A 25,527-nucleotide genomic window follows, 5' to 3' on the forward strand; every position below is an offset into this window, starting at 1 on the left:
GAGCGCGAAACTGTAACAATATTTCGTCACTATGACGGCGGTGTCGTTCAATCATAGCCAGCAAGCCTTGGGTCATCGCTAAGCAGCAAACCGACTTTCCAAAGAAACTGAAATAGACGCCCCATGGCCCGTTTATACAGCCAAGCTCTCTAACGTTTTACTTCGCTATGTGTATCTTAGGAATTCCCATGGAGAGAGTTACTCCCAAGGGGTGGGTACGCAAACCGCGACGAGGCAGAAGGAACAAGCCAAAAGCAGAACCAAGTCGGCCGGAAGAAGGAAGATCATTCTTTGTTCGCTTCAAACCTCAGCAAGGCACCGCGCGGTCGGCAACCTGGACCGAGTACAGGGACGTCTCGGATATTCCCAAAAACACTGCTTCCGTCCCGAGCGAGATCCACCGCGAGCTCTGCAAGCGCAACCAGAAGCCGTGGGCTAGATGGATGCTGACGGCTATCTACGTCAATTTTGGTGGCGTCCAGCAAAGTACCATAGGTGGAGTGGCACAAATCGATCTTGATGGCGTGGGCGATGAGCGCAGGGACAGGGCTTTCCAGAAGATTGAGAGAGATGGGGGGAATAATCCTGTGTACGTTGAGTATCGGGAGATCTAAGAGAGGTTTGGGAATTGATAGTTGATTTCCGAATGGGAGTTGCGTTGTTTTTGAAATCTCTTTTGATTTCCTTACCTTCAGTACTTGACTTGAGCCAGTGATCGTGGATCTTATATCGTGCCGAACATATATTCAAGATCAGCAATTGCTGTTGTGATTCACCTCCCCTTTCTCGGGTTTCTTTCTTCCAGTCCTCACCAGATTTCCATTCTCGCGCTAGTGAATAATTCACAATGACAAGCATCATGGAGGATTTGAAAGGAATAAAACCCTTTGGTTTTCCTCTTCCTACCTCCTGAGATCTTTAACAATCAACATCCATCATCTTTAGCCTTCAAAACTTACACAATGATTTTATTTTGAGACGTGGTCGGCGATCTGCCGGAATATGAATTACCATATCTTTATTATAGTAGACATGAGTATGCAATCTAGCCCCTTCTAGTTCCAATCGATTGAACTCCGAGGCACGTTCCATTTCACCTCTGGTCAATTCGTTAAACTCCTCACGCCATGCATCGACACTTACCACACGCAAACAACAGTCGTTTCTTCAAGCCGTCGATGGAAAGTGGATATGATGGGTGTGATGTAGCAGAGGCTTTCATCTGAGGAGTCACTTTCTCCAGCTGATAGAGCTTTGATGCCGCCACCAGCGACATCCTTGAGCACGCGCAGCCAGCGCATGTTATGCGTCGCGTTCTGGAGTTGATGGCTCAGAGGGGTTGGATGGATTACATTGCTGTAGAGTATGAGGAGGACATGGACTAAGATGTATCTCGTTGCACCATCAACTGGGTTTGGAGATCTTAAGTCGTATGCTTCTCCGTTCACCTTCGTGCCTTCTCGGAAGAAGAATGTTGTTACGATCCGTTTGAAGGATGGCGCTGATGCTTAATGTGGAGATGAAATGGGATAGTGTGCTTTGTTCCTAAGTGCTTACTAAACTGTGAATGTTTTGGTTGGCAGAGGGACACTTGAACAGACAGTAATGTATTAGTCGGCCACTGGAGATGGGTTTCCGTGATTTTTACTATTGTCCCACGAGCTTTTGAGTGATTCACAGCTCCTTACCTTTCCGAGCTGTTCAGGAAATAGAGATCTTTGGTTTTTGACATTGGTCCGCAAGTTTTTGGGTGATTCACAATCCATTCTTCCTCGAGTTACTGACTCGAGAACAAGATTGGCTTGTATCTTGCATGCACCGAATCACATGTGCAAGTGTCGAGTGTCTTTACTCAATGCAGATTAGACTCAGAAACTTTATATAAACCCGTCTTCTTTTCCCCGATGCTCTCCAGGATCTTCTTTCATCAATATCTGCATTCTCTAACTTTGGAATCTCAACTTAGTTCGGAGATATAACGAACCTTTAACACACACACTTGGTCGACATGTCAAACAAACATTCCAACACAAAGCCTTCTTGGGCTTCCAAACTCACCAAGGATCGTTCCTGTCAGTATGGTGGAAAGTTCCAGTTCAGTTCATACTTGATTGCGAAACAGAGCAGCTCGCCAGGGCTTATGCGTCACTAGACTGGGATGCCCCTTTACCGGACCAAATCCGTGAACAAAACGAGGCCCCTTACGGGGCTGTGCCAATGGGATGCCAAAGAAGCCATGGTAGGGATATTGCCACAACTACATGCCTCATGCGCCTTCCACCGCCCCGCACCTTGGACCAACTTCCTTTAATGGAACGCGAACTTATCCGCATCTTCAACGACCGAGAATCCGACTTGGATCGAGTTGTCCACCTTTCAGGGTTTGCAGATCATAAGCTGGTTGGCTTGAGTCTAGGAGTGGTGTGGCACATCCCGGGCTTGCCTCCCACTTCCTTTCGTGGAGGTCATGTTGTAGATGTGGAGTCTCTTGGCCAGGACGACGAAGAGGCTCCTGGCCTCTTGGGTCGACTCCTTGGGGGTGGACGTAAAGCTGCTAACACTATGAAGTCTGGCGAGCTCAATGGGGACCGTGAGAGCAAAGCCGCGGAAGGTGGTGAGCTAGATGAACTCCTCCAGCAGGAGCTGAAATGGCGTTTGGAAGTTGAAAAAGCTTTGGATGCTTTGTCTGATAGGGATTGGCAAGGGCATCTAGTTGCGGTATGCTCTATGGAGGGAATACCAAGGAAATTAGATACAACGCCAGAGGGAAGTGACATTGCAGAGGGAAGTGACATTGCGGAGGGAAGTGATATTGCGGAGGGAGACAATATTTCAGAGGAATGTGAGGCTACAGAGGGACACAAGACTGAGGGAGGATTCGGGATTCCGGACTGAAACAACGTTGAAGTGATCTGTAGGGCGGCCGGGGGAGGCATGGCTGCAGAGGGATCAAGGGGTTTGTCATGGCAGGCTACCATCTGATGCATTTCACGTTGAGTTAGCAGATGCTCTGGAAACTTAATATTGATCGTTGCTTTCTTAGAGATACTTGATGGCTGGAAGATTTTTGAAATTCGTTGATCTGCCTGGTAGATGCACAGAGGATCTGGAAGCTTCCCAATGAGATCTTTGTTATACAAGAAAACACCAGAAGAGGAATCTCAGAACCGGTAGTTCACAGTCTTTGAGAGACTCATGCTGGAAAAGTACCTGGTGCCTTCGGGTGGAGAAGCTCAAGTGACTTCAAGGTTTCCCGGAATGCTTGAGGCTCTTGTCTTTTCAGTAAGCTATCTTATATCTGGAGTCGTTTTCCCACAGCTCAACAATTTAGCTCATTGTTCACTTTTCTCACAAGCCCAAATCTAAGAAAACCCCGTCTCTTACACACTTGACATGAATTCATCTTATTTTTCCCAGACTCAACCACCACTACTGAATTTTCTCCGCCATAGGGAGGCCTACAGTCTTCCACCGGCAGCACCTCCGCAATCTCCAAAGTACTACGCCCTCGTACATCTCTGCTTCACTGTTGAGAAATACAAGCGCAGTAACCCCAGTGTCACAGTCCCGCTGCCCACCAGAGAACAAAGCACGTACATGGCCTTGAAGAGCGAATTGACAAAATGTACAAGGAAGATCGATTCTGGTTCCAGAACAAGATTCAAGACTTTGAGACTAATGCTCGCGGCCAAGTCGATAAACCTTCCGCGCCTCAAACGGACAGGTCATTAGGGCCGCCCTGATACATGTTTGGTGAATGATCAGGATCTTCAGGGAGTTCTCGTATTAGTGAAGACCATACGCTAGAAGGATCATTTAGTTATCAAGTATAATGTAGTAAAGAATGAAAATAGAAAGCAATGAAGCGGAGGGGAAAACGAGAGTGGCCAGATGACAGCGGTTTGGAACCTCATCGAGGGCTATGAACGGTTGAGTCGATTTTTTTATGGTAGGAGGCCAACTTAGTGGGTTTGTGATTTCTTGTAAATTTTTAATGCTGTCAAAATTTATCTTTGCAGCGCTCTCTTGAAAATGACATGATTGTTAAAGCTGAATCAGGTGGTCAACGCTGCATTGGAGATGGATTTGAGCCAGCCCAGGCAGAGAAAAGTCAGAGGATCATTCCAAGGAAGCACAAGACAAAATTAGATGTGAACACACAATCAAATTGGCCTAATTGATCCCCCTCCCCAAAACCCCGTCTGGAGCAAATATTGGAACCACTTTTATGTCCTGGGAAATGGGCACACCAATTTCGAGACCGAGTAATTGCCCTTTACGGTGAAGTTTAAGGAGGAAGACTCCCGTTCTTTTGATTAGAGTCGAATTTCTGACTGCAACGGCGGAATGATCTACAGCAATATTCTAATTTCAATTCGAAAGGTCTCGTAATTTGGAGGCCAAGAGCAGAAGGCAGCTTTGTCATATTGTCATTCTCTTTTGAAGAATTTTGGTGTATTGTAAGTATGAAGTAATTGTAAGAATGTTTCTCGAACCCACTTCAGGTTTAACATCAACTTCTTTGAATGTACTGAGGCCCACAGCTAGCTAGCGGACAAATCCGAGAAGCGAAAAGTGATTTTCTGATTTTCTGATTTTCGCACTGGCGCCCCGCACCCCCCTCCCCAAGGCAGAATTCCTAATTAGGGGTATAGCACCCACACGTGACTTTCGGCTTGGATAATGCAATAATAGTAAGGCTGCTTGCTTGTCTAATTAACGAAGTGAGAGCCCATACCACCGTATAAAATTATGCCAAAATTAGGCCGGATAATATAATATAAAATTAAGTATTTATTATAAATTACTATAATTAGGTAACTATAGGCTATAAGCCCTTCTAGAATAATGCTATTAATAGGGTCTAATAATTTCCTTAATATTTCCAAGATTAGAAATAAGAAAATTAAACTATTAAAATAACTAAAAAGCTAGCTAATTACTTTTTTTTTAGTAATTAATTAATAAAATTATATAGAAATAATATTACTCGAGTAATTTAGTACTTATATTACTAAAAAATATATTATAATAGTAAAGTATATCCTGAACTTAATTCCTATTAAATAACTTAATAGATTTTATTAAAATAATACTATAATTTTTAATAAATCTATTACTATATTATAAAACTATTACTAAATAGGTTTATATAAATATTAATTAAAAAGAAATTATAAATAGATTAAAAGATTTATATAGAATTTTAGTTAATCTATATATAGTTTAATAGTAATTATAAGAATAGAATATCTAAATATATATTTAAATAATAGATATATCTTTCCTTTATATATAGATTATAATCTTATATTATCTGGAAAATATAAATAAGGAAATACTTAAGAATCTTAAGAATTATAGCTATATAGCTTTAATTACTAGAGTTATTTATATATATAAAAAGCTTAGTCTTATTTATTATATAACTATAATAAATAAGTAAGTAGTAAACGAATAATTATTTATAATACTATAGAATAAGCTAAATAATAGGCGGGTTATAAGTTATAAATAGTAGTATTTATATATATATTTCTATTAATAAAGTTTACTAGTAACCCGATTAGTTTTTTTATATTTTACTATTTTGCTTTAGTTTAGAAAATTAGAGCCTTATTTACTAATATATTTTATTATTTATAGAAAGAGCTTATATATAATATTATAATTTCTGAATTCCAAAGTAATTATACTATAAATATAATAAATATAATCTAAAAAGAAAGAATATATTATATTTAAACCGGACTAGATTTAATTAATTAATAAATATAATAAGTTATTACTATTTGGGATTAAAATATATACTTATATTAATACTTATTTATATAATATTATCTAAATATATATTAGAATCTCTAATTAGATTATTTATTTAATTATATAATAGTATTTTTAGATTTATATTTAAATAGGCTATTACTCTTATTTCTTTAGGCCTAATTAAAGCTTTAAATTTCTCCTTATTACTAAAATATACTTTATATTCTTATAAATAGCTAATCTATTAGTTATATATATAAAAAACTATTTTATTTCTGGGAAAAGTACTAAGAATTAGTAAGTTAAATCCTAATAATAGAAGCTTTAGAAGAACTAGTTATACTAGTAGTATATAAGTAATTCTATTTTCCTATATTTGTCTTTTATTCTTTCTATTATTAGAAAGAAATATTAGATATTAATAATTATACTACTTTTTATTAAGGCTATTAGATCTAGTATTATAATACCGGATTATATAACTAATTCCAATTAGTATATATAGAACTACTTTTAGGAACTAGTCTATATTAGAAGTTATAATTACTAATATTTATAGAACTAGATTACTTTATTAGTACTTTATATATAATAGATCTAAAATAAGATATATAAGTTTATAGATTTATAAAATATCTATAAGATTAGAAAAAACAGATTTAGGCCTAATATAATAGCTAGTAAGCTATTTAAATTATATATAAAGCCTTTAAGCAAAATATAGTACTAGAGTTATTTTATAAATATAAAGCTTTATAATATAATTCTTAATAATTATTTAATTTAGGATAAGTAATATAATTTTATATAATTCTATATAAATAGTTTATTTATATATTAATATAGATATTAATAAATTTCTACTAAAAAAATACTAGAATAGTATTATTAGAAGCTTATATCTTATAATATAAATATAGAAAATACTAATAGAAATAGTAATTAACTATATATTTAAGCTTACTACTAGCTCTAATATATAGTTCAAATATTTATAGCCTTAGGGCAGCTATTAATATTAGGAGAGTCCGAAAAGCTAACTAGTAAATATAATACTATTATTATATAAAATAGAATTCTTAAATAAGTTATTCTAATAAATATAAAATATATAAATAATATATAAATTAGAAGAATATTTATATAATTTCTAATAATTTAGGATTTTATCTAGAAATAGCTCTTTATTAGTAATACTTCTAATAATATAAAATAGTTAAATAAGCTAGTTATAAAATAACTAGATATATTAAAATAAATATTATTTATTATTAAATATATTATTTTCGAAATCCTCTTTTTATTTTTAAGAGTAATACTAATAGAATTATTAAGTTTATCTATTATATAAATATTTTATATTCTTAAATTCTTATTTCTTAAAATAGTATTACTATTTCTTAAAACCTATTCTAATATTATATATTCTATAGCTAAATACTAGTATAGTAATATCTAATATTACAAATTCTATTAATTTACTAATAATAAATATAATATAGAAGCTACTATTTTATTTATTTAGAATAATAATATTAGTAAATTTAAATCTTATAATTCTAGAATTCTATCTATATCTGTTTTTTCTTTTATATTTAAGATATTTTAGATTTCTAGTTCTTTTTAGTATTTTTATTCTATATCTTTTTTTCTAAAAATATCTATTATATTTATTTTTCTAGTTATTATTATTATATAATTACTAGATATTAGTTCTATTTTATTTCAGACTTTTTCTATTCTAATAGCCTTATAACTATTTCCTTCTATATTTCCTTTTATTATAAGCTATATTATTTAATCTAACTACTTTTTTAATAATATTTATACTATTATATAAATTTAATAGGCTATAAATATAAGAGTTATTTAGGCTATTATTTAGGCTATAGCTTTTTATACTAGTAATAGGCTACCTAAAGTCTTTTAAGATCTTATAAATTAAAATATAGCCGGATCTAATCTTATAAAATTATAGACTATAGTTTTATAACTAGTTTTCTATAAATAAATATTTAATAATATAAAGAATTAGAAAGCTAAATAAAGAACTATTTAACTTTCTAAAGAAATTAGTAATAAGTTTTCTCTTATTTCTTTTACTAGATTCTTTATATAAATTCTAATAAATATTTTTTAATAGATAGCTTTTAATTTAAAATAAATAATCGAGTCTTTTCTATTCTTTCTAATATAATTTCTTAGTAGCTATTTTCTTACTTTTCTTTCTATATTAGTAAATCTATTTATTATTATTAATTTATTAATAATATAAATAAACTAGTATTTTATACTAGTTTTAATAATAAAAGAGCCCAGGAACTTATAGTCTTATTAGGTTCTATTTAAACTATTTTTAATCTTTTCTATTATAGTATATATCTGGGCCCTAAAAATATCTAAATAATTTTCCTTATTTTATACTAGAATAAGACTTTATATAAAGATATCCGTTTTGAAATTATTTATAAAAAACTAGAAAATACTTAGAAAGAGACTTTATATAAAGATCTTTATTTTAAAATTATTTATAAAAAGCTAGAAAATACTTAGAAGATATAGTAATTTAAAGAAATTAAATAATAGACTAAAGAGACTTAGAAAGCCTAGAAGAGTATTATCTACTAATATAAATATAAGACTTTAAAAGTAAGAAAAGATCTAATAAACTAGTAAATAAATAAAGATATATATATAATCTTTTCTTTTAATTCTGGCTTCTATTTTTTATTTCTTTTATAAACCCTTTTTTGTTTTTAGGTTTAATTAATTTATATATATTAAGATTCTTTTCTATTTACTAATTTCTAGAAGCTATAAAATAATATAAAAAGTATTATAGAAAGTATTATTAAAACTAATTCTAATAGTAATAGACTATTAGATCCTCTTTTAATTTTATTATTCTTTTCTCTAATAAAAGGAACTATAATTAATTTTATAAACTATATTAGTATTATTCTATAATAACGGATATATTAAAGGTATAAATATACTATTTCTTTTTCTTATTAAATATAGAGAATTAATAAATATAATATTTTTAGCTTTATAAATAAAACCTAAAATATCCGAACTATTACTAGTATTCTACTTATTATATTAGATAAAAGTCTAATTATTATTATTAAATTCTCTAGTTTAATTAACCTTATTTCTCCTAAATAAATCTATTATATAAGGTCCGATAAATTATATATAAATATTTATTAAGATTAAAATAGTTAAGAAAAAATAGACCTAATATCTAATATATTTTTTCTTATATTTTATAATTAGTTTAATACTATTTTGGGTCTTATTTCCTTATAAATATATATATATTTGAAATTTATAATTAATATTTTAAAGTAATACTCTTTAATTAATTCTTATATAATTTAAAAGTCAGGCTACTAAATTTAATACTTTTATAATATTTAAATCTACTCAAATTTATAAAGTCTTATAATTATTAAGGCCTTTATAATTCTTTACTTTTTGAGTTTAATACCTAAACCATATTATATATTCTATTTTTAGTATAGATAAAGCTCCTAAAAGTCTAGAGTTATAAAGGGATTTTTATATTAAGAATATATTAAGAATATATTAAAGATATATTATATTATAATAATAAAATTACAGGTATTTATATATAGATATATAATATATTAGACTAGCTATACTAAAAACTATATTATATCTATATATAAAATTACTAATTACTTTATATTAATACCGGATCTATATAATTATATAACTCTATATAATTAGCTAATTATAAAAAAGCCCTAAAGCCCGAAACTTATAAAGAGTCTTAAGGGCTTTAGGGCTTCCGAACTATTACTAGTATCCGGTATTTTTTAGGAAAAAAGTATAATATATTTTATAATAAATAATCTATTATAGACTATTTAATCTTTAAATTAAATAGGAAATCTAAGGGCCGGACTTATAATTCAAATCTTATTAAGATTATTAAAATCTTTACTAGCTAATACTATAGATTTAATATTATTACAGGAATCTTATAGATTCTATTTCAATTTATTTAGAAAATATATATAGTATATTTCTTTATTTATTCCGATATTTATATATAATTCTTGAGAATTAAACTATTATCGAAAAGAGAAATAAGAAGACTAAACTAATATCTTTGAAAATTAAGGCTTTAATAAGTTTATTTAGAAAAGCTTACTAATTCTTCTAAAAATAATTCAAGAAAAGTTTGAATTTATTATATATTATAACTTATATAATTAGAAATAAAAACTATTCTAATAGGCTAAAAAGAGTTTCTTATATAGCTTATTTATATAACCAGAAATAGAGACTTGAGTTTATTATATAGAATTATCTATATATAAAGACTTCTATTATAAACTCCTTATTTGGATTAATTAGTTAAATCTATTTTTAATACTAAGTCTTTATTAGAGTAACTTCCCGCTCCTAGAAGCTTTAGATAGAATAGCTAATAAATTTCTTAGCTATTAGCCAAAACTTATTAGCTAGAAAATCTATAAGTAATAGATAAAATTATAAAATAGAACTCCCCTAATTATAATACTAAAACATTTTATTATAGTATAAAGTAATTAGATATAAAAGCCCTATTAAATATAATATATCTCAAATTACAAGTTTATAAAATAGATATAAGGAATTTTAATATTTAACTAGTATTATAGTCTAGCCCGAAGGTATTTATTATCCTTTATATCTAATTTAATAGAAATAAGAAATATTTATATTTTAATTCGAGAAATAATTAGAACTTTTATATAGATTTAGAATAGTAGTTTGCTTTATAGAGAAAGAATAGACTAGAAATACCTATATTATATTAATTTTTAGAAAGAATTATAATAAATACTATAATTCCTAAAATACTTTTAAAAAAGCTTTCCCGAACTAAAATAGATTAGTTTATAATTCTAAAAAATCTATAGGAGTTTTATATATTCGAGAATATAAGTATTTAAGGTAAATACTATTTGAATTCCAATTTATAATAAAAGAAAAATAAAATATATAAAATAAAATATATAAAATAAAATATATAAAATAAAATATATAAAATAAAATATATAAAATAAAATATATAAAATAAAATATATAAAATAAAATATAGAAAATAAAATATATAAAATAAAATACCCGGATATTTAATAAATAGAAAGCCTAACTATAGGTTATAAGAACTAGTACTAACTAGATAAATATATAATAATATTAAAGAAAAAGTAAGATAAAGAAAACTAAAAAATAAGTTAATATATATTTTATAAAAATAAATAAAGAAATATCTAAATAGCCTAAAAGCAAGAAATATATATTAAAAGAATCGAGATTAGAAAAAGAAGAGCTATTTCTTATAAAAATAAATTAGTATATATTCTAAAATAAAGAATAGAAATATTTAGTAATAGTCTAAAGGCTTTTATAAGTATTAAAAGAGGAAAGGAAGTATTAAAGTTCGGAGGAATCTAAATAGGAATTAGCCTCTTTTTTAGAAATTTGAGAGAGGATATTCCCAAAGAACCTAAAGATATAAAAGATATTAGAAAAAGAGAAAAAGAGATATTAGAAAAAGAGAGAAGGGATCTAAAATTTAGCTTTCTAAAAAACAAGTAAATTAAAGACTTATAATATAGAAGTTCTGAATAAAAGTAACCCGGAAGTAGTAGTTAGGTACTAGCTTTTAATATTATTAGTAGAAGTATTAAAAGAAAAGGGGTTCGGAAGAGGGGTTTAGAGAAGGAGTTCGGAAGAGGAATTTAGAAGGATTCGGAAAAGGAGAGAAAGGTTATAAAGTAGTTAGATACTAGCTCTTAATATTAATAGAAGAAGTATTAAAGAAAGAAAGATTTAAAAAAAGGGTTTAAAAAAGAAGTTTAAAAAAGGGATTTAAAGGAGTTTAAAAAAAGAAAAGAAGGTTATAAGGTCGTTAGATACTAGCTTTTAGTATTAATAGAAGTATTAATAAAGGTATTAATAAAAGTATTAATAGAAAAGATATTAATAGAAAATAGAAGTTCTTAATATTAATAGTAAAGTCGAAAAAATATAGAAAAAGAATAAAGGTTTTAAAATAAAAGTAGAATAGAATTATAGTTTTATAGAAAATAAAGTTATTAATATAGAATAGTTATATTATTATATAATTCTATATTTACTTTTATTATTTATTAAAAATATATATCTTTTAGGAGAAAGTATTATTTAGAATTTTTAAGTCATTTTAATTTAATAATTATATATTTAAAAAATAAGAAATAAATATAATTATATATATTAGAATAAAGGAATTCTTTTTATCTAAAAATTATAATTATAGTATTACTAAATATAAAGATATAGAAATTTATATAATAAGCTATATATAAAGATTTAAGGAAATTTAAATTACCTTAAATTATTTATAATTAGTAAAATAAATCAGCTAATTATATAAATTAAATATAGTTTAATTATTATTAGTATATTTTGGCTTTTATAAATTAGTAAAAAAAAAAAAAAATTATTTTTATTTTTATAACTATAATATCTAAAATTATAATTTTTTTAATATTTAAATATATTTAATCTAAAACTATTAAATATTAATATTTCTATTTTCAGGTATTATTTATTATAAATTTATTCGGATTTAAATAATTATATTAAATATATATTTTTATATTCTAAAAATAAATAATAAAGATATAGCTATATTAGCTTTAATCTTAGCCTTAACCTTAATCTTAACCTCTTTCCGAAAACAACTTTAATTCTAATATATAATATTATTATTAAAGCTTTCTTTTATTAAAGATATATTAAATATAGCTTTAGGTAATAGCTCTAGTAAAGGTAAAAATAATAGAAAAGATAATAAAGCTATAAATAAGCAGAAAAATAATATTTATAATATATTCTCTAATAATTCAGATTTAGTTTATAATATCCTTTTTTATTAATATATTTAACTAATAAACCTTTTTATTTTTCGACCTTTTTCTTATATATAACCTTTTCTTTTTCCTCTATAATAATACTTTAATCTCTTTATACTATCTAATAATATTATTAAAGTAGTAAAGCAAATTAATAATAAGACTAAAGTTAGAAAGATAGAGCTATATTAGAGTAAAAAGCTAAAGGAATTAGAGAAAAGTAAGATAAATCTAAAAGCAAGCTTAATATATATTTATAGAACCGAATTCTCTTAAGCTTATACTATTTATAGTAATAAAAAGAGACTAAGGGGTCCTTTCAAATACTATATAGTTATAAAAGGCAAATTTAATAATACTTATATAAATTATAGATATAATAATAATAGTAAAGTCTATATTTTCTATTAACTTAATACTAATTCTACTAAGTCTGGAAAGCCTTATTCTGTATCTATAAAACCCTTTATACTAAAGCCTTAACCGCCTATAAGATATAGAAAGCAAATATAAAGACAGATATAAGGTCAGAAGGCAATAGGGAAGGAGGTTATAGTAGAGGAAGGTAAGAATACTAGAGGAGAAGGGAATAAAGGAGATATAGATAATTCGAGTAATATAGGTAGTACGGAGGATATAGAGAGTAAGGGAGATAGAGATATGCCTCGTAATCCATGGGATTTGCCTTACGGACTATATAAGCTAAGGGGGGGTTAGGAGTAGTCGAGAATAAGGCGTATATACTATACTTTTTTTTTTAGTAAGGTGTGGTGGGTACGAAAATCAGAAAATCAGAAAATCACTTTTCGCTTCTCGGATTTGTCCGCTAGCCCGCTAATGGCCTCAGTAGAATGGCTGGAGTATATATGAGGATTTTGTGTTTGTGCCCTGATCAGTCTCCAACCAGAATCGTCCATCCCTCCGTCAATTCGAAGTGGCAACAATCACAGGCTAACTTCATACCGATACTCTCTCTACCTCTAAACCTACCAAAGCCCCCCAGCCCCTCTTTCAACATGGCCGCACAGCAGAACTCAACGCCTTCCGTGCACCATGCGCTTCTCCAAATCATAGTCCCAGATTCCAGCATGACTTCATCAATCGAGAAATACACTACGGCAGTCATCCCCGTCTCTGTCGGTATGGACCCCCAGGATCTCGAGATACAGCTTAATTTGCTATTCCAAGATGATCTGTTTGGGGTCAAGAAGCAAATACCTAATCGTGAAGTCCACTTCGCCATTTGGAGTATCCGTTGGAATGATGTATGGGTACTCCCGGATATGGTGATGATAAAAAGGCTAGATTTCGAGAGAGGATTGGCATTGATGCAAGCAAGAGGTTGGAGGGATACACTGGTGGTTCGTTGTGAGTTGAAGAGAAAGGGATGAACAAACAAGACAGCATCACTGCAGGCGAAGGAAGGAAATAGTGGTGGCGGATTAGGCAAAATCAATGGTTCATCACGAAGATAGTATGGAACAGCGAGGTTTGGAGGAAAGAAACTCAGCCTTCGTAGATGGTTTGGAGTCTTAAAGCGGCTGATATGGACAAATCTTGTCTTTGTACATATAAATCATGCCCGGTTTAGGCAATTCGTTCTTTTCGAAGCCGTTCATGGCTTCCCAGGCAGTGCTCAAAGAATTTTGTAACATAAATGGAGGTATCATTGAGCAGGAGAGAGGTAATGAGTGGGGTGATGAACCAATAGGTTCTCGCAACAGTGGCCTCCCCAAAAGACTCTGCCTTATTCCATGTCAGACAGTGAGCTCAGATGAAGTAGAGTACAGTACACCAATCCCTTTCGTCGCATAAGCCAATTCAAACTACTTTTCTTCTGAGGTCCATGCGGAAGCATCATATTCATCCATCATCTTGACAAATGCCTCGCCAGCAGTGGCCCAGCCCTTGATTCCTCCCTCCAGAGCGTAACTTTTCATTTTGGTGTCGTTCTGGTCCTGAACATAATCAGAGAACCAACCAGCAGCTCGCGATCCACGCCCCCTTGATGACCCTTCACAAGACATCAGTTTGACGTTGGGTGGCCAATCTGAGGAGTCAATGGAAGACCTACCACAAAACCAGATCACACTGGCAATTCCTGCGTTTGAGAGCAGGGTATACAAAGCAGGAATAGTGGGATACAGAGATTGAGCAGGCAAATTAATCGATCCATGAATGGTTCCTCCCTGTAAAATATTTTAAGCAACCGAACGGGCCATGCAAAATGGATCTCTCGAGAAAGACTTACCTCGAAGTCAGTTCGGCGTAGGTCAACTAGGATGAAGTCTTTTCCGGCGATTTTTCCCTTTTCCATCCACGAAAGCAATGTTTGTTTCGTGATCCACGAGGCAGAATTTCTCTGAGCGGGGTAGGCAGCATACCAAGGTTTTGGTTGCTCCTCGTCGACAACAACCTGGGGGTCGGTACTCATTATGAAGTAGTTGATTGAAGAAACTGCTGGAGCGGTTAAACTTGGCTGAGATTCTGAGATTTTGCCGTTGATACAGTGTGTAAAGTGATACAGTATCAGAGAGCTGCCGCAAAAAAAATGGATGAACGAGAAGGATGTGGGTACCAAACAGAAGCTCTCGACAAGACGGAAATATCAGGACGGAGAGAGAAAGAAATAAAAAGATTCTGATGGATTTAGTAAGCAATTCACGTAATCCGCGTTGTCCTAACCATTCCGTAGACCCCAGAATGTACGGTGGTTTTAATTCATTGAGTGGGTGAAAACGAGGACCAGTCTCGGGGGGAGCAGAATTCGGAGACGAAAATCAGGGGAGAGTGGAATGTCACTCGCTTAGAGCGGGAGGGATGTCACTTCCCGCCCCCCATTGGCTGGGATTCTCTCGGCAAACCTCTTTTTGCGGCAGGGGCGAGCGGTCCACGCCAAAATGACATTATCATGACTACTCAGCCTTTCCATGCGGATATTTTTTTTCTTCTCTACTTTTAATCAGGTTTTAATGTATATAAAGACTTGAATTGTTCTGGGTGTTCTTTCCCGCATCACGTTCAAAAGGTTTGCTACTCACATTATCGGCCCTTTTACAGTAGCATCTTCGCCTGGCCTAATCAACTGCCACACCCAACTTTCTCTTCTCCTGGAAATCACAACTACCAACAAATCAACCACTTCACACCCCAATGGCTCCCGGAATGCCCCTCGAAGTTCATTCTCCAGATATTCCCCAAAGCAAAGAGAAGCCTGACTCGGATTTGACGCGGGCTCCTCCTTTGGAACCGGACGTGGAGCAACAATCAACAAGCGATTCACCAGACCCACACGCGGCAAAGACCTCTGCTTTCAAAGGCTTAGGGCTTCTGGACCGATTCCTCGCAGTATGGATTCTCCTCGCCATGGTCATTGGTATCATCCTAGGGAACTTTGTCCCAAATACGGGCCCTGCTCTGCAGGAGGGAAAGTTTGTCGGGGTCTCGATTCCTATCGGTGAGCTTCAACAATAGATTGCTAAGAGAAAGCTTTACTGACAGAATTTTTTACGTACAGCCGTTGGATTGCTCGTAATGATGTATCCGATCTTGTGTAAAGTTCGATATGAAACTCTTCACCGAGTTATGCAAGACCGCAAGGTTTGGGTGCAAATTGGCTTCAGCATCGTTGTCAATTGGATCGTTGCGCCACTTATCATGGTAAGAAGATCTCCCATTTATATTTTATCCACCCTTTCTACTTACCACTGCTAACCGGTAAAAGCTTGGTCTTGCCTGGGCCTTCCTTCCCGACAAACCTGGCCTCCGCGAGGGCTTGATTCTCGTCGGTCTCGCAAGATGTATAGCTATGGTCCTGATCTGGACGGGGCTCGCTGGTGGTGACAACGAATACTGTGCAATTCTTGTGGCCATCAACTCAATGCTGCAGGTGGTTCTCTTCGCCCCTCTTGCGATTCTGTATCTGCGTGTTATCAGTGGGGCCGACGCCAAAGTGTCCTACGAAGTCGTGGCCAAATCCGTTGCCGTCTTCCTGGGCATTCCTCTCGCCGCAGCCATCACAACACGATTCACACTCCGCAAGTTTATGAGTCCACAATGGTACGACACTGTGTTCATCAAGTTCGCCAGCCCTTGGTCTCTCATCGGTCTCCTGTTTACGATTCTCGTGCTATTCGCTTCTCAAGGACATCAAGTCGTGCATCAAATCGTTTCAGTTGTCCGAGTCTCAGCACCATTGATTGTTTACTTTGCAGTCCTATTCTTTGTCACTTTGTTAGTGACACACAAGTTGGGTTTTGGGTACAAACTCGCTGCAACCCAGAGTTTCACGGCAGCAAGCAACAATTTTGAGCTCGCTATCGCGGTCGCTATTGCGACATATGGCCCAAACAGCGACCAAGCATTGGCTTCTACTGTGGGGCCGCTTATTGAGGTCCCTGTATTGTTGGGATTGGTCTACGTTGTGAAGGAAATTGGACGGAGACGAGGGTGGAAGGATTGAAGGGGGGTCGAGTCCAGCGTCAGATTCGGGACGCAAACATCGCTCACTGTCATGATAAATATTGTAATAATTGATAGATCTCACTGAAATCGGAATGAAATAACAAAAACAATACTCCTCGTATCAGCTCGCCTTTACAGCATATATGTTAGAACCTACCCGGTCTAAGTATGTGGCACTCTTCGAATCAGAAGTTGGGGAGGATCGCAGTGCTTGGAGGACTGACCAACCCACCATTGAAGTCAAGGTCAGCAAATTGTCTCGTAATATTACCCATTTCAGCTTGATGAAAATGGTCTTCTTTTTACAAATGAACAAACGAGCTTCAAATGGGGCACGAGCTTTAATATGAAGCGAACGCTTAAATCCACCACTTCACGATTTTCACAGTATGTCCTCATACCGCAACCATCTGAAAGAAGAATAGCCCCCAAAAAACTCATGACACTAATTTCTCTGTATTCTCACTCCACCTTCATCTTAGAACAGAGCACGCGGATTCGTGTAATTCGGCGACCACGACTGAACCACGTCCCAATGCTCCATAATGCATGTCCCATCGAACCTGAAAATATCAATAATAGCTTGGGGATACGCCCCACCCCCATCGCCACGATAATGTAAGAATCCCGTATTACTGGAAAATCCATTATGCATAATCGTAGAATTGAGCGTGGGCCAAATTGTTGTCAGAGCATCGATGGCAATTTGTCGACCCGATGGTGCGAATGGGTTGTGCTGGATATAGCTCAGATCGACGTGAGTGGTGAAGGCGAGACTGACATTCTTCTTAATCCAGAGCTCGTCGACGAATTCGTTCCAGATCTTCGCCTGCTCTTTTTCGCAGGCTGGTTTTGGTGGGCAGTAGGATTTGCTTGTGATGAGATGGAGGAGAGAGAGCGCAAGTGGGAGGAGATTGATGAGTCTCATGGTGTCTGGTTGTGAATATGCTAGAGAAATTAGGTGAATGATTGAGGAACATATATTTCCTCGACTCTTTTGTTCATATAGCCTATATGAGGTGGAGTTGAGATTACTCGGTCAAAAGTCTGGAGATTCCAGGGCATGCCCCTGTAGTACAGGCAGTAGGTCGCTAAAACAACAGGGACTTGTAGGCTGCTTAGCGAGTGTTACGTGGTTAGGACGTGGCGTTTTCTGGGCGCAAATCAACAAAGACACTTCCAGGCACCTCATCCGTTCCGCAGCTGCACCCTTACCCACGATTTTCTGTCAACTTTAAGCTTAAACAGATCTCCAGATAATAATATAAGACTTAGATCGTCATATCGACCAATAATTAACCTTTAATTAGCTCTTCTACCGTTTTTATTTTAGTTTTATAAAGGACCTATAAATTAAAATACTAAATTACGTTACGTTAGAAGATTCGGAGTTTTAATGTTCCGTAACCTTATATTTAAGCGAGCAGCGCAGCTAATGGCAGCGGAACGGATGGGCTAGAAGCCAACCCTCCACCCCTCTATATAAAACGTAGCGCGGCCAGGGTACGGTATACGTCAGAACGGCCGTACCAGCATTGTCACGCGATGTTTTATTTAGGGGGGAGAGTATAATTTTAGTGACTCTCAGCGTGCGACGGGAAAGATTACAGGGCGTTATAGCGCTCAGAAGCTGTAATCTCCAGACTTCTGACCGCGACCTTCGTACTATTAGGCAGGTTTCAAAATTGGTGGCGTGCAGAATGCTTCCCCTTGGCATCCAGGAGATGTTGAATATGAATACTGTAAGTAGTAAGGTCATAATCTTGGCGCCGTTCAACACTGAGGATGAGCTTAAAATAGAGAGCTGCGGCAACTCTTTGCTTACTTGGGGAGGTAATTGGAACTTCCAGGACAATGATTAACCTATTTTGAATTCTATTGAAATACGAGCAATTCCATGGTGTGAAACTCAGAGCCAGAGAAAGGAGGCTGCTGCCCGAAAATTTGAGGAGCGAGAAGTAGTGCCAATTCAAAGGAGGTACCCTGTAGAAGTAAGCTCTCGGTAGAGGAACCACGAACTGCTGGTCTTACAGCTGACTAATCCCGCATGCTTTCCGAAAAGTTGGCCCGTGCATGCACGTGGAGAACCACGTGACTCTCTCTTTTTTGGGGGCATATGTGCATGGCAACTGTGTGCTAGTGGTCACGTGCAGGCTTACATGACCACATTCACTGTATTTAAGCTTTGGCCACCCGTGCCACACCTCCTTTTCCTCTCATCTATCTATATATTCAGTGTGTTAAATAAATAGAGTAAAATAGAATAATAGCCATTACTCTTATTTTAGTCAAGTATAAAACCCGTTACTCTTATTTTATTCATATATTATTCAAGTTATTCATGAATATTCATAAATAACTTGAATAACGCACGTGATCTATTCACGCAATAGAGCTAGCCTAGTCAGGTAAGGCTCCGGGAGGGCACGCACCTAGCGCTACCTCGCTACCCAATCAGGTAGTAATAGCGCTTGGTAAGCGAATTAAACCTTAGTAATACTTCTAGTTTATTATTATAGAAAATTAGTATTTAAATATTCTTATATAAGTACTAGCTTAGCTTATATAAGGCTGCTTAATAGGTATCTTAGTTTTTTTTAAAAAATTTAAATATATATTAATTTATTATAACTATATAACTTATATATAATTATTCTATTTTACTTAACTTATTTAAGTTATTTATAAATAACTTAAATAATTCTTTAATATATTATATATATTATTATTATAATAAAATAATAAAATTTTATTATAATAATTACTTTAGAATATATAAAAGAATATCTTAAATATTATGAGTTTTAATATAATACTATTTTATAATACTTATTAAGCCTTATATAATATATAAATTATTAAGGAAAAAATTAATTAAATTAAAAAGAAAAAATAAATATTAATATAGCTATTTTTTTGGAAGTTATATATATAATTACGAGATACAAGATTCGAGATATAAGTAATAAGATATAAGTAATAAAATATAAAATACGAGATATAATTATATAATCTTATATCTTATTAGTAACTCGACTAGTAAACTAGATTCCTTTAGGCTTAATAGATTTAGGAATTATATATTAATATTATAATATTATAATTCTTACTTCTAAATAATAATAACTTTACTAACTAATATAACTAGTATTTTTATATTTATATAATAGTATTATATATTATTAGTAAACTAATATTAATTAGTTTATATATATAGATTAGAAAAGATTTTAGATTAGTTCTAAAAGTATTTAATAGCCTAAAACAAATCTAGTTTATTTTATATTAAAAAAAGAAATTATTTATTAATTTTATAAAAGCATTTAGTAGCCTATAGAGAAAATATCTAGCTCTTACTAATTAGTAAATAGTTAGCTATTTAACTATCTATTTATTTAATTTCTATTATTTTTTAAAACTAACTTCTTTTAGCCTTAAGACTATCTTTTTAGAAACTATCTTTTCTACTTATATAATACTTATATTTACGGGATTCTCTTTCCGAAATATATATCTTATATATATTCTTAAAGCTCTTTAATTACTATTTCGATTTTATTATTAAATCGAGTTCTTTAAGCTTTAGATTCTTCTAGAATTATAATATTTCATTTTCTAAATTTCTCGTTATAGACGAAATATTTAAAAGCGAAATATTTACTTTAATATTCTACTAGATATCTAATATCTGAACTAGATATCTAGTATTTTAATTACTAGATATCTGGTATCTTAATAACTAGATATCTAGTATCTTAATTAGATATCTAAACTAGATATCTAGTATCTAAACCAGATATCTAAATATTTTTACTACTAAATCCTTTTTATAAACCTATTATAAACTACCTTATCTTTAAATCCCTTCTATTATAAACTATATATATATATATATATATATTAGAGAGAACCTAAACTCGGTTTAGTATAAATACTAATAAGGAAAAGAAGCTAATTAAGAAATAGAAAAATAGTATTAACCCGGTAACTATAATAAAAGCTAAACTTTAGAAATATATAATTACTAAGATATATTAGTATATCTTATATAAGAAGAATAATAATAATTTATAGGATTTATTCTAGAATAACTTTAAAAATTTTAATACTATAGTATATAATCTAATTAACTATATACTTATATAAAATCTTCGAGCCTAATTTTATTATAATAGTATTTATATTAAATAAAACTATAGAAATCTTACTATTATATAATTCTTTATTAATTTTATCTAGAAAAATATAAAAAATATAAAAAATAAAGCTAATATTATTAATAATAGTTTAATTAGAATAGACTTTTTTTAGGAACCTATTATATTAGTTTATTTTATTCTAAATAAAACTAGATATAAGGAAACTAGATAATCTTAATTAAAAAATTAAGCTATTTATTTATCTTTTTCAAATTAAGGCTATTTACTACTTTTACCTTTATTATTATTAGTATTATTACTAAACCCGAACTATTATTAATTAATACCTACTATTTTTATTAGAAAGCTTATTAGGAAAGTAATAAAGATATATTTCGAAATATAGAAATATAATAAAACTAATAATAGTTTTAATTATAAACTTACTATTTTCCTTAATATCTACTAATATATAAAGCTTCTAGAAAAGGTATTAATAAGAGCCTTTTTTATTATATTAAAGGAACTAGTATAAGACTACTTCTATAATAACTAGCTCTTAAGCTATATATAAAAAAAGGCCTATATAAATATTTATAATTTCTTTAAAAGCCTCGATTTCTATTATTAAAATTTAGATAAATAGAATACTATTACCTTAATAACTATAATAATAAAGAATTCTGAAAAAATAATATTTAAGCTTATTTAAATACTAATTAATAACCTATATAAATTATAATATAGCTTTATTTCTACTTTATAAAATACCGAATTCTTATATAATAAGATTATTATTTCTTATTAAGGCTTACTAGTATACTAATATATAATCTCGGATTTTTCTAATAATTTCGGCTAGCTTATTAATAAACTCTAATTATCTATTATTATCTATAAGAAAAAGTAATAAATTATTATTAAAACCTATTTTACTAATTAATAATACTAATTTCAAAACTCTCTAAACTATTATTTATTTAGAAATTATTAATATAAATCTAGTTATAACTTTGAAATCCGTAATAACTATTTCAAGTTCTATAATTATAATAATTATATTCTAAAGTTATATTTTATATATAATAGACCCGAATACTACTTATAGAAATATATATTAGAGAAATAAGAGGCTAAAAAGGCTCGATTCAAGAATAGAAATATTTACTAATTTAGATCCCGAAATATCTATAACTTTAATAAATACTTTAGTAATACTTATATATAGTATATTACTAAATTTAAAGAAGAAGAGAATAATAAAAGTAATAAAAACAAACTAGTAAGTAATACTTTTAAAGCCTTACTAGTAAAAATAAATAAAAGAAAGAAATATTATTCTAATTTCTATTTTACTTTTATTAAAAGCTTTCTAGCTATTTCTATAGCCTCTATTTCTATTATTTCTATAACTAATACCCTTATAAATAACCTTATTTCTCTTTTCCTTATATATTAGATAATAGCTAAAAACTATATTCTAGAGCCTACTAAATAGATAGAAAATATCTAAATATTTATAATTAATAATATATTAAGATATAATACTTATTACTTTTATAAAGTTATAATTAATATTAAAGCTTCTAGATTCTTAACTACTAATTCTAACTAATTCCAAGCTTTATAATAGACTAATAATAATATTAAACTTAATAAAACTATTAAAGATTAAGTTAATATCTAGTTTAGTATTAGATCTATATCTTTTATTAGATCTATAATAATAAGAATACTAATTAGGTAAGTATAATTCTATATTATATCTATAAAAACTCTATTTCTATTTAGCTTAGCTAATATAAATAAGCTAGAAGTCTATTTTAATAATCTTACTAATTATCTTATTATTTCTATTAGATACTTTATATCTATAATATAACGTTTTAGATACTTTTTCTTATTTTAAAATACTATTTTATAAAGCTTTATTTCCGAATTCTTTACTTATAATTTCTGCTTTCTTATAAAAATTAAATTATAATATCTATATTACTATTTTAGTTATTTATTTATTAGTAAGCTTTGAAATATACTAGAATAAGTAGGCTATAATATTAATATAGAAGCCCTTAAGTACCTTATAAAATACTATAAATAATACTAGAAATTCGAATAATTACTGAAATAATTTAAGTTTAACCTAAAAGATAATATTAGTTTTAATTACTTTATTATTATTAATATTTTTTATATTTCTAGTAAGCCTATACTTTATATTATTAATAAAGGTATTAGATATTAAACCGGCTAATAACTTTAAAATATTAGTATATTATATACTTGAAATATCCTAAAGTAATATTAGATTAATACTTATTTAGGTCTTTTTAATTAGATTATAGTAGATACCGGAAAGTAGTTTACTAATAAGAAGTTTATTTAGCTTATAAATATTATAGGAATCAAGATTAAAATTATTTCTATAAAAGCTTATAATTCCGTTAGAATTATAGAATACTACTATAGCCTAATTTAATATACTTATCTTATTACTATAGCCAAAATTAATAGAATTAATAAGGATATTATATTTTAAATAGCTTTTAAAACTATTAATAATTCTGCTAGACCTAATAATATTATTTTAATTCTTTTAGTTTATAGTATTTTATTTCAAATAACCAAATATAATATTTTATTACTAATTATATTATAGTAATTAGTAGTATTTAAGAAGGCAATAATAGAAATTCAGAAGCTTTAAGCTAGATATTAGATTACAAATATCCTAAATACCCGAAATAGTCTTAGTATTACTAATATTTACGAATTTCCCTTGAATTCGAATATTTTTATATAATATAAAGAAAATACTAATTAATCTAATAATTAGGATAGGCTATATAAGCTAGTAGCTATTAATAGAGAAAACTATATACTAGTTCTATTATATAGTAATATTACTTTTTACTTAATCTCTATAAAGCTCTTTTATATAAGAGATATTAAGATTATTACTAATAGCCCTAAATCTAAATCTATTCCTGAACTTTATAATAAGGCTAAAAGTAATACAGATATAATTTCTCTTGCTATTCCCGCTATTTTACTAAAGTATAATAGAGAATACTCTTATAAGAATCCGGATATTATAGTATTTCTATAAGATAATATTCTATATAAGAACTTCTATTAAATTAAAATTACTAGCTTTCTAGAAAAGAGTATATTTGAGGTTACTTCTAGATCTTAGATACTAAAAAAAAAAATATATTTTTAATTCCCGGTTTATTAATAAGATTAAAAATAAGAATATAAAGAGAGAGTTTAAGAAATCAAAACTAGTTATCTAGGCTTATAATAATAGTAAGAAATATATAATATTAATATAATTACCTATTATTTAATATATTAGCTAGAGAATTATTCTTAGTATTACTATTATAATAATAGATATTATAGAACTATATTTATATAATATCTTATAAGCTTATATCTAATTAATAACTTTACTTAATTATAATTTTTATATTAATCTATTTTATAAGCTTACTAAAAAGCTAAATCTAAATAATAATTTAGTTCTAAAGATTATAAAACTACTATATAATATATTAGAAACTGGAAACTACTAGTTTAAAACTTACTATTTCTACTATATTAATAAGCTTTCTATAAAATAATTAACTTATAACTCTTGCTTTCTTTATAATAAATAACTTTTTAGAATTATTAGCCTTTAAACTAATAATATTCTATTTATTAGAAATAACAATTTTATAAAAACGAAGTAACTAAAGTTCTAAAAGGCTAAGTTCTTGGCAAAAAACATAAATGCCTTATTATTAATTATAATCTCAAGTTTAATAAAAGTATTATTTATATAAATACTACTAGAATTATTTTTATATAGAAATATTAATATAAAAACCTTCGAACTATTTCTATAAAAAATACTATTACTATAAGTAATAAGGGTATTATTTATTAAGATCTCTCTATTAAGAACTAATATATTATCTAATATACTAAAGAAGTATATATTATATTAGTCTATTAACTAGAAGCTTTATATAACTTATTAATTGTGGCTCAGGCTATTAAACTCTCGAAAACTAATATAAAGGTATTTAATAAATATATTTAATAGTAAATTAAGAATATTACTAGAGAACTGAGATTTATAAAGCTAATAAAAAAGTCCTTATATTTAATTATTTTTACGAATGCTTTATTTATAAATAATAGAAATCTCTTTTCCTAAATTAGATATATTCTAGTTCTAATAAACG

At 30.0% G+C, this 25,527-nt stretch overlaps 4 protein-coding genes across 4 annotated transcripts; 2 read left to right on the forward strand and 2 right to left on the reverse strand.

Annotated features, from left to right (window-relative positions):
• Positions 1 to 2,008: 2,008 nt before the first annotated feature.
• Positions 2,009 to 2,895, forward strand: K444DRAFT_630038 (uncharacterized protein; the record flags this gene model as incomplete). Its single annotated transcript, XM_024883146.1, has 2 exons — positions 2,009 to 2,072; positions 2,153 to 2,895. The coding sequence occupies 2 exons, from the start codon at positions 2,009 to 2,011 to the stop codon at positions 2,893 to 2,895; spliced, it is 807 nt and encodes a 268-aa protein (XP_024736543.1).
• Positions 2,896 to 14,481: 11,586 nt separating this feature from the next.
• K444DRAFT_663700 (Rhodanese-like protein) lies at positions 14,482 to 15,123 on the reverse strand (the record flags this gene model as incomplete). Its single annotated transcript, XM_024886863.1, has 3 exons — positions 14,482 to 14,703; positions 14,764 to 14,878; positions 14,941 to 15,123. The coding sequence occupies 3 exons, from the start codon at positions 15,121 to 15,123 to the stop codon at positions 14,516 to 14,518; spliced, it is 486 nt and encodes a 161-aa protein (XP_024736544.1). The 3' UTR covers positions 14,482 to 14,515.
• A 731-nt stretch (positions 15,124 to 15,854) lies between these two features.
• K444DRAFT_529948 (putative arsenite efflux transporter) lies at positions 15,855 to 17,151 on the forward strand (the record flags this gene model as incomplete). Its single annotated transcript, XM_024874858.1, has 3 exons — positions 15,855 to 16,146; positions 16,207 to 16,349; positions 16,414 to 17,151. The coding sequence occupies 3 exons, from the start codon at positions 15,855 to 15,857 to the stop codon at positions 17,149 to 17,151; spliced, it is 1,173 nt and encodes a 390-aa protein (XP_024736545.1).
• A 480-nt stretch (positions 17,152 to 17,631) lies between these two features.
• On the reverse strand, positions 17,632 to 18,081 carry K444DRAFT_529697 (uncharacterized protein; the record flags this gene model as incomplete). Its single annotated transcript, XM_024874835.1, has 1 exon — positions 17,632 to 18,081. One exon carries the CDS (start codon positions 18,079 to 18,081, stop codon positions 17,632 to 17,634), a length of 450 nt encoding a protein of 149 aa, XP_024736546.1.
• Positions 18,082 to 25,527: the final 7,446 nt, after the last annotated feature.

Source organism: Hyaloscypha bicolor, assembly GCF_002865645.1.
Source record: "Hyaloscypha bicolor E unplaced genomic scaffold K444scaffold_83, whole genome shotgun sequence".
NCBI classification, from domain to species: Eukaryota; Fungi; Ascomycota; class Leotiomycetes; order Helotiales; family Hyaloscyphaceae; genus Hyaloscypha; species Hyaloscypha bicolor.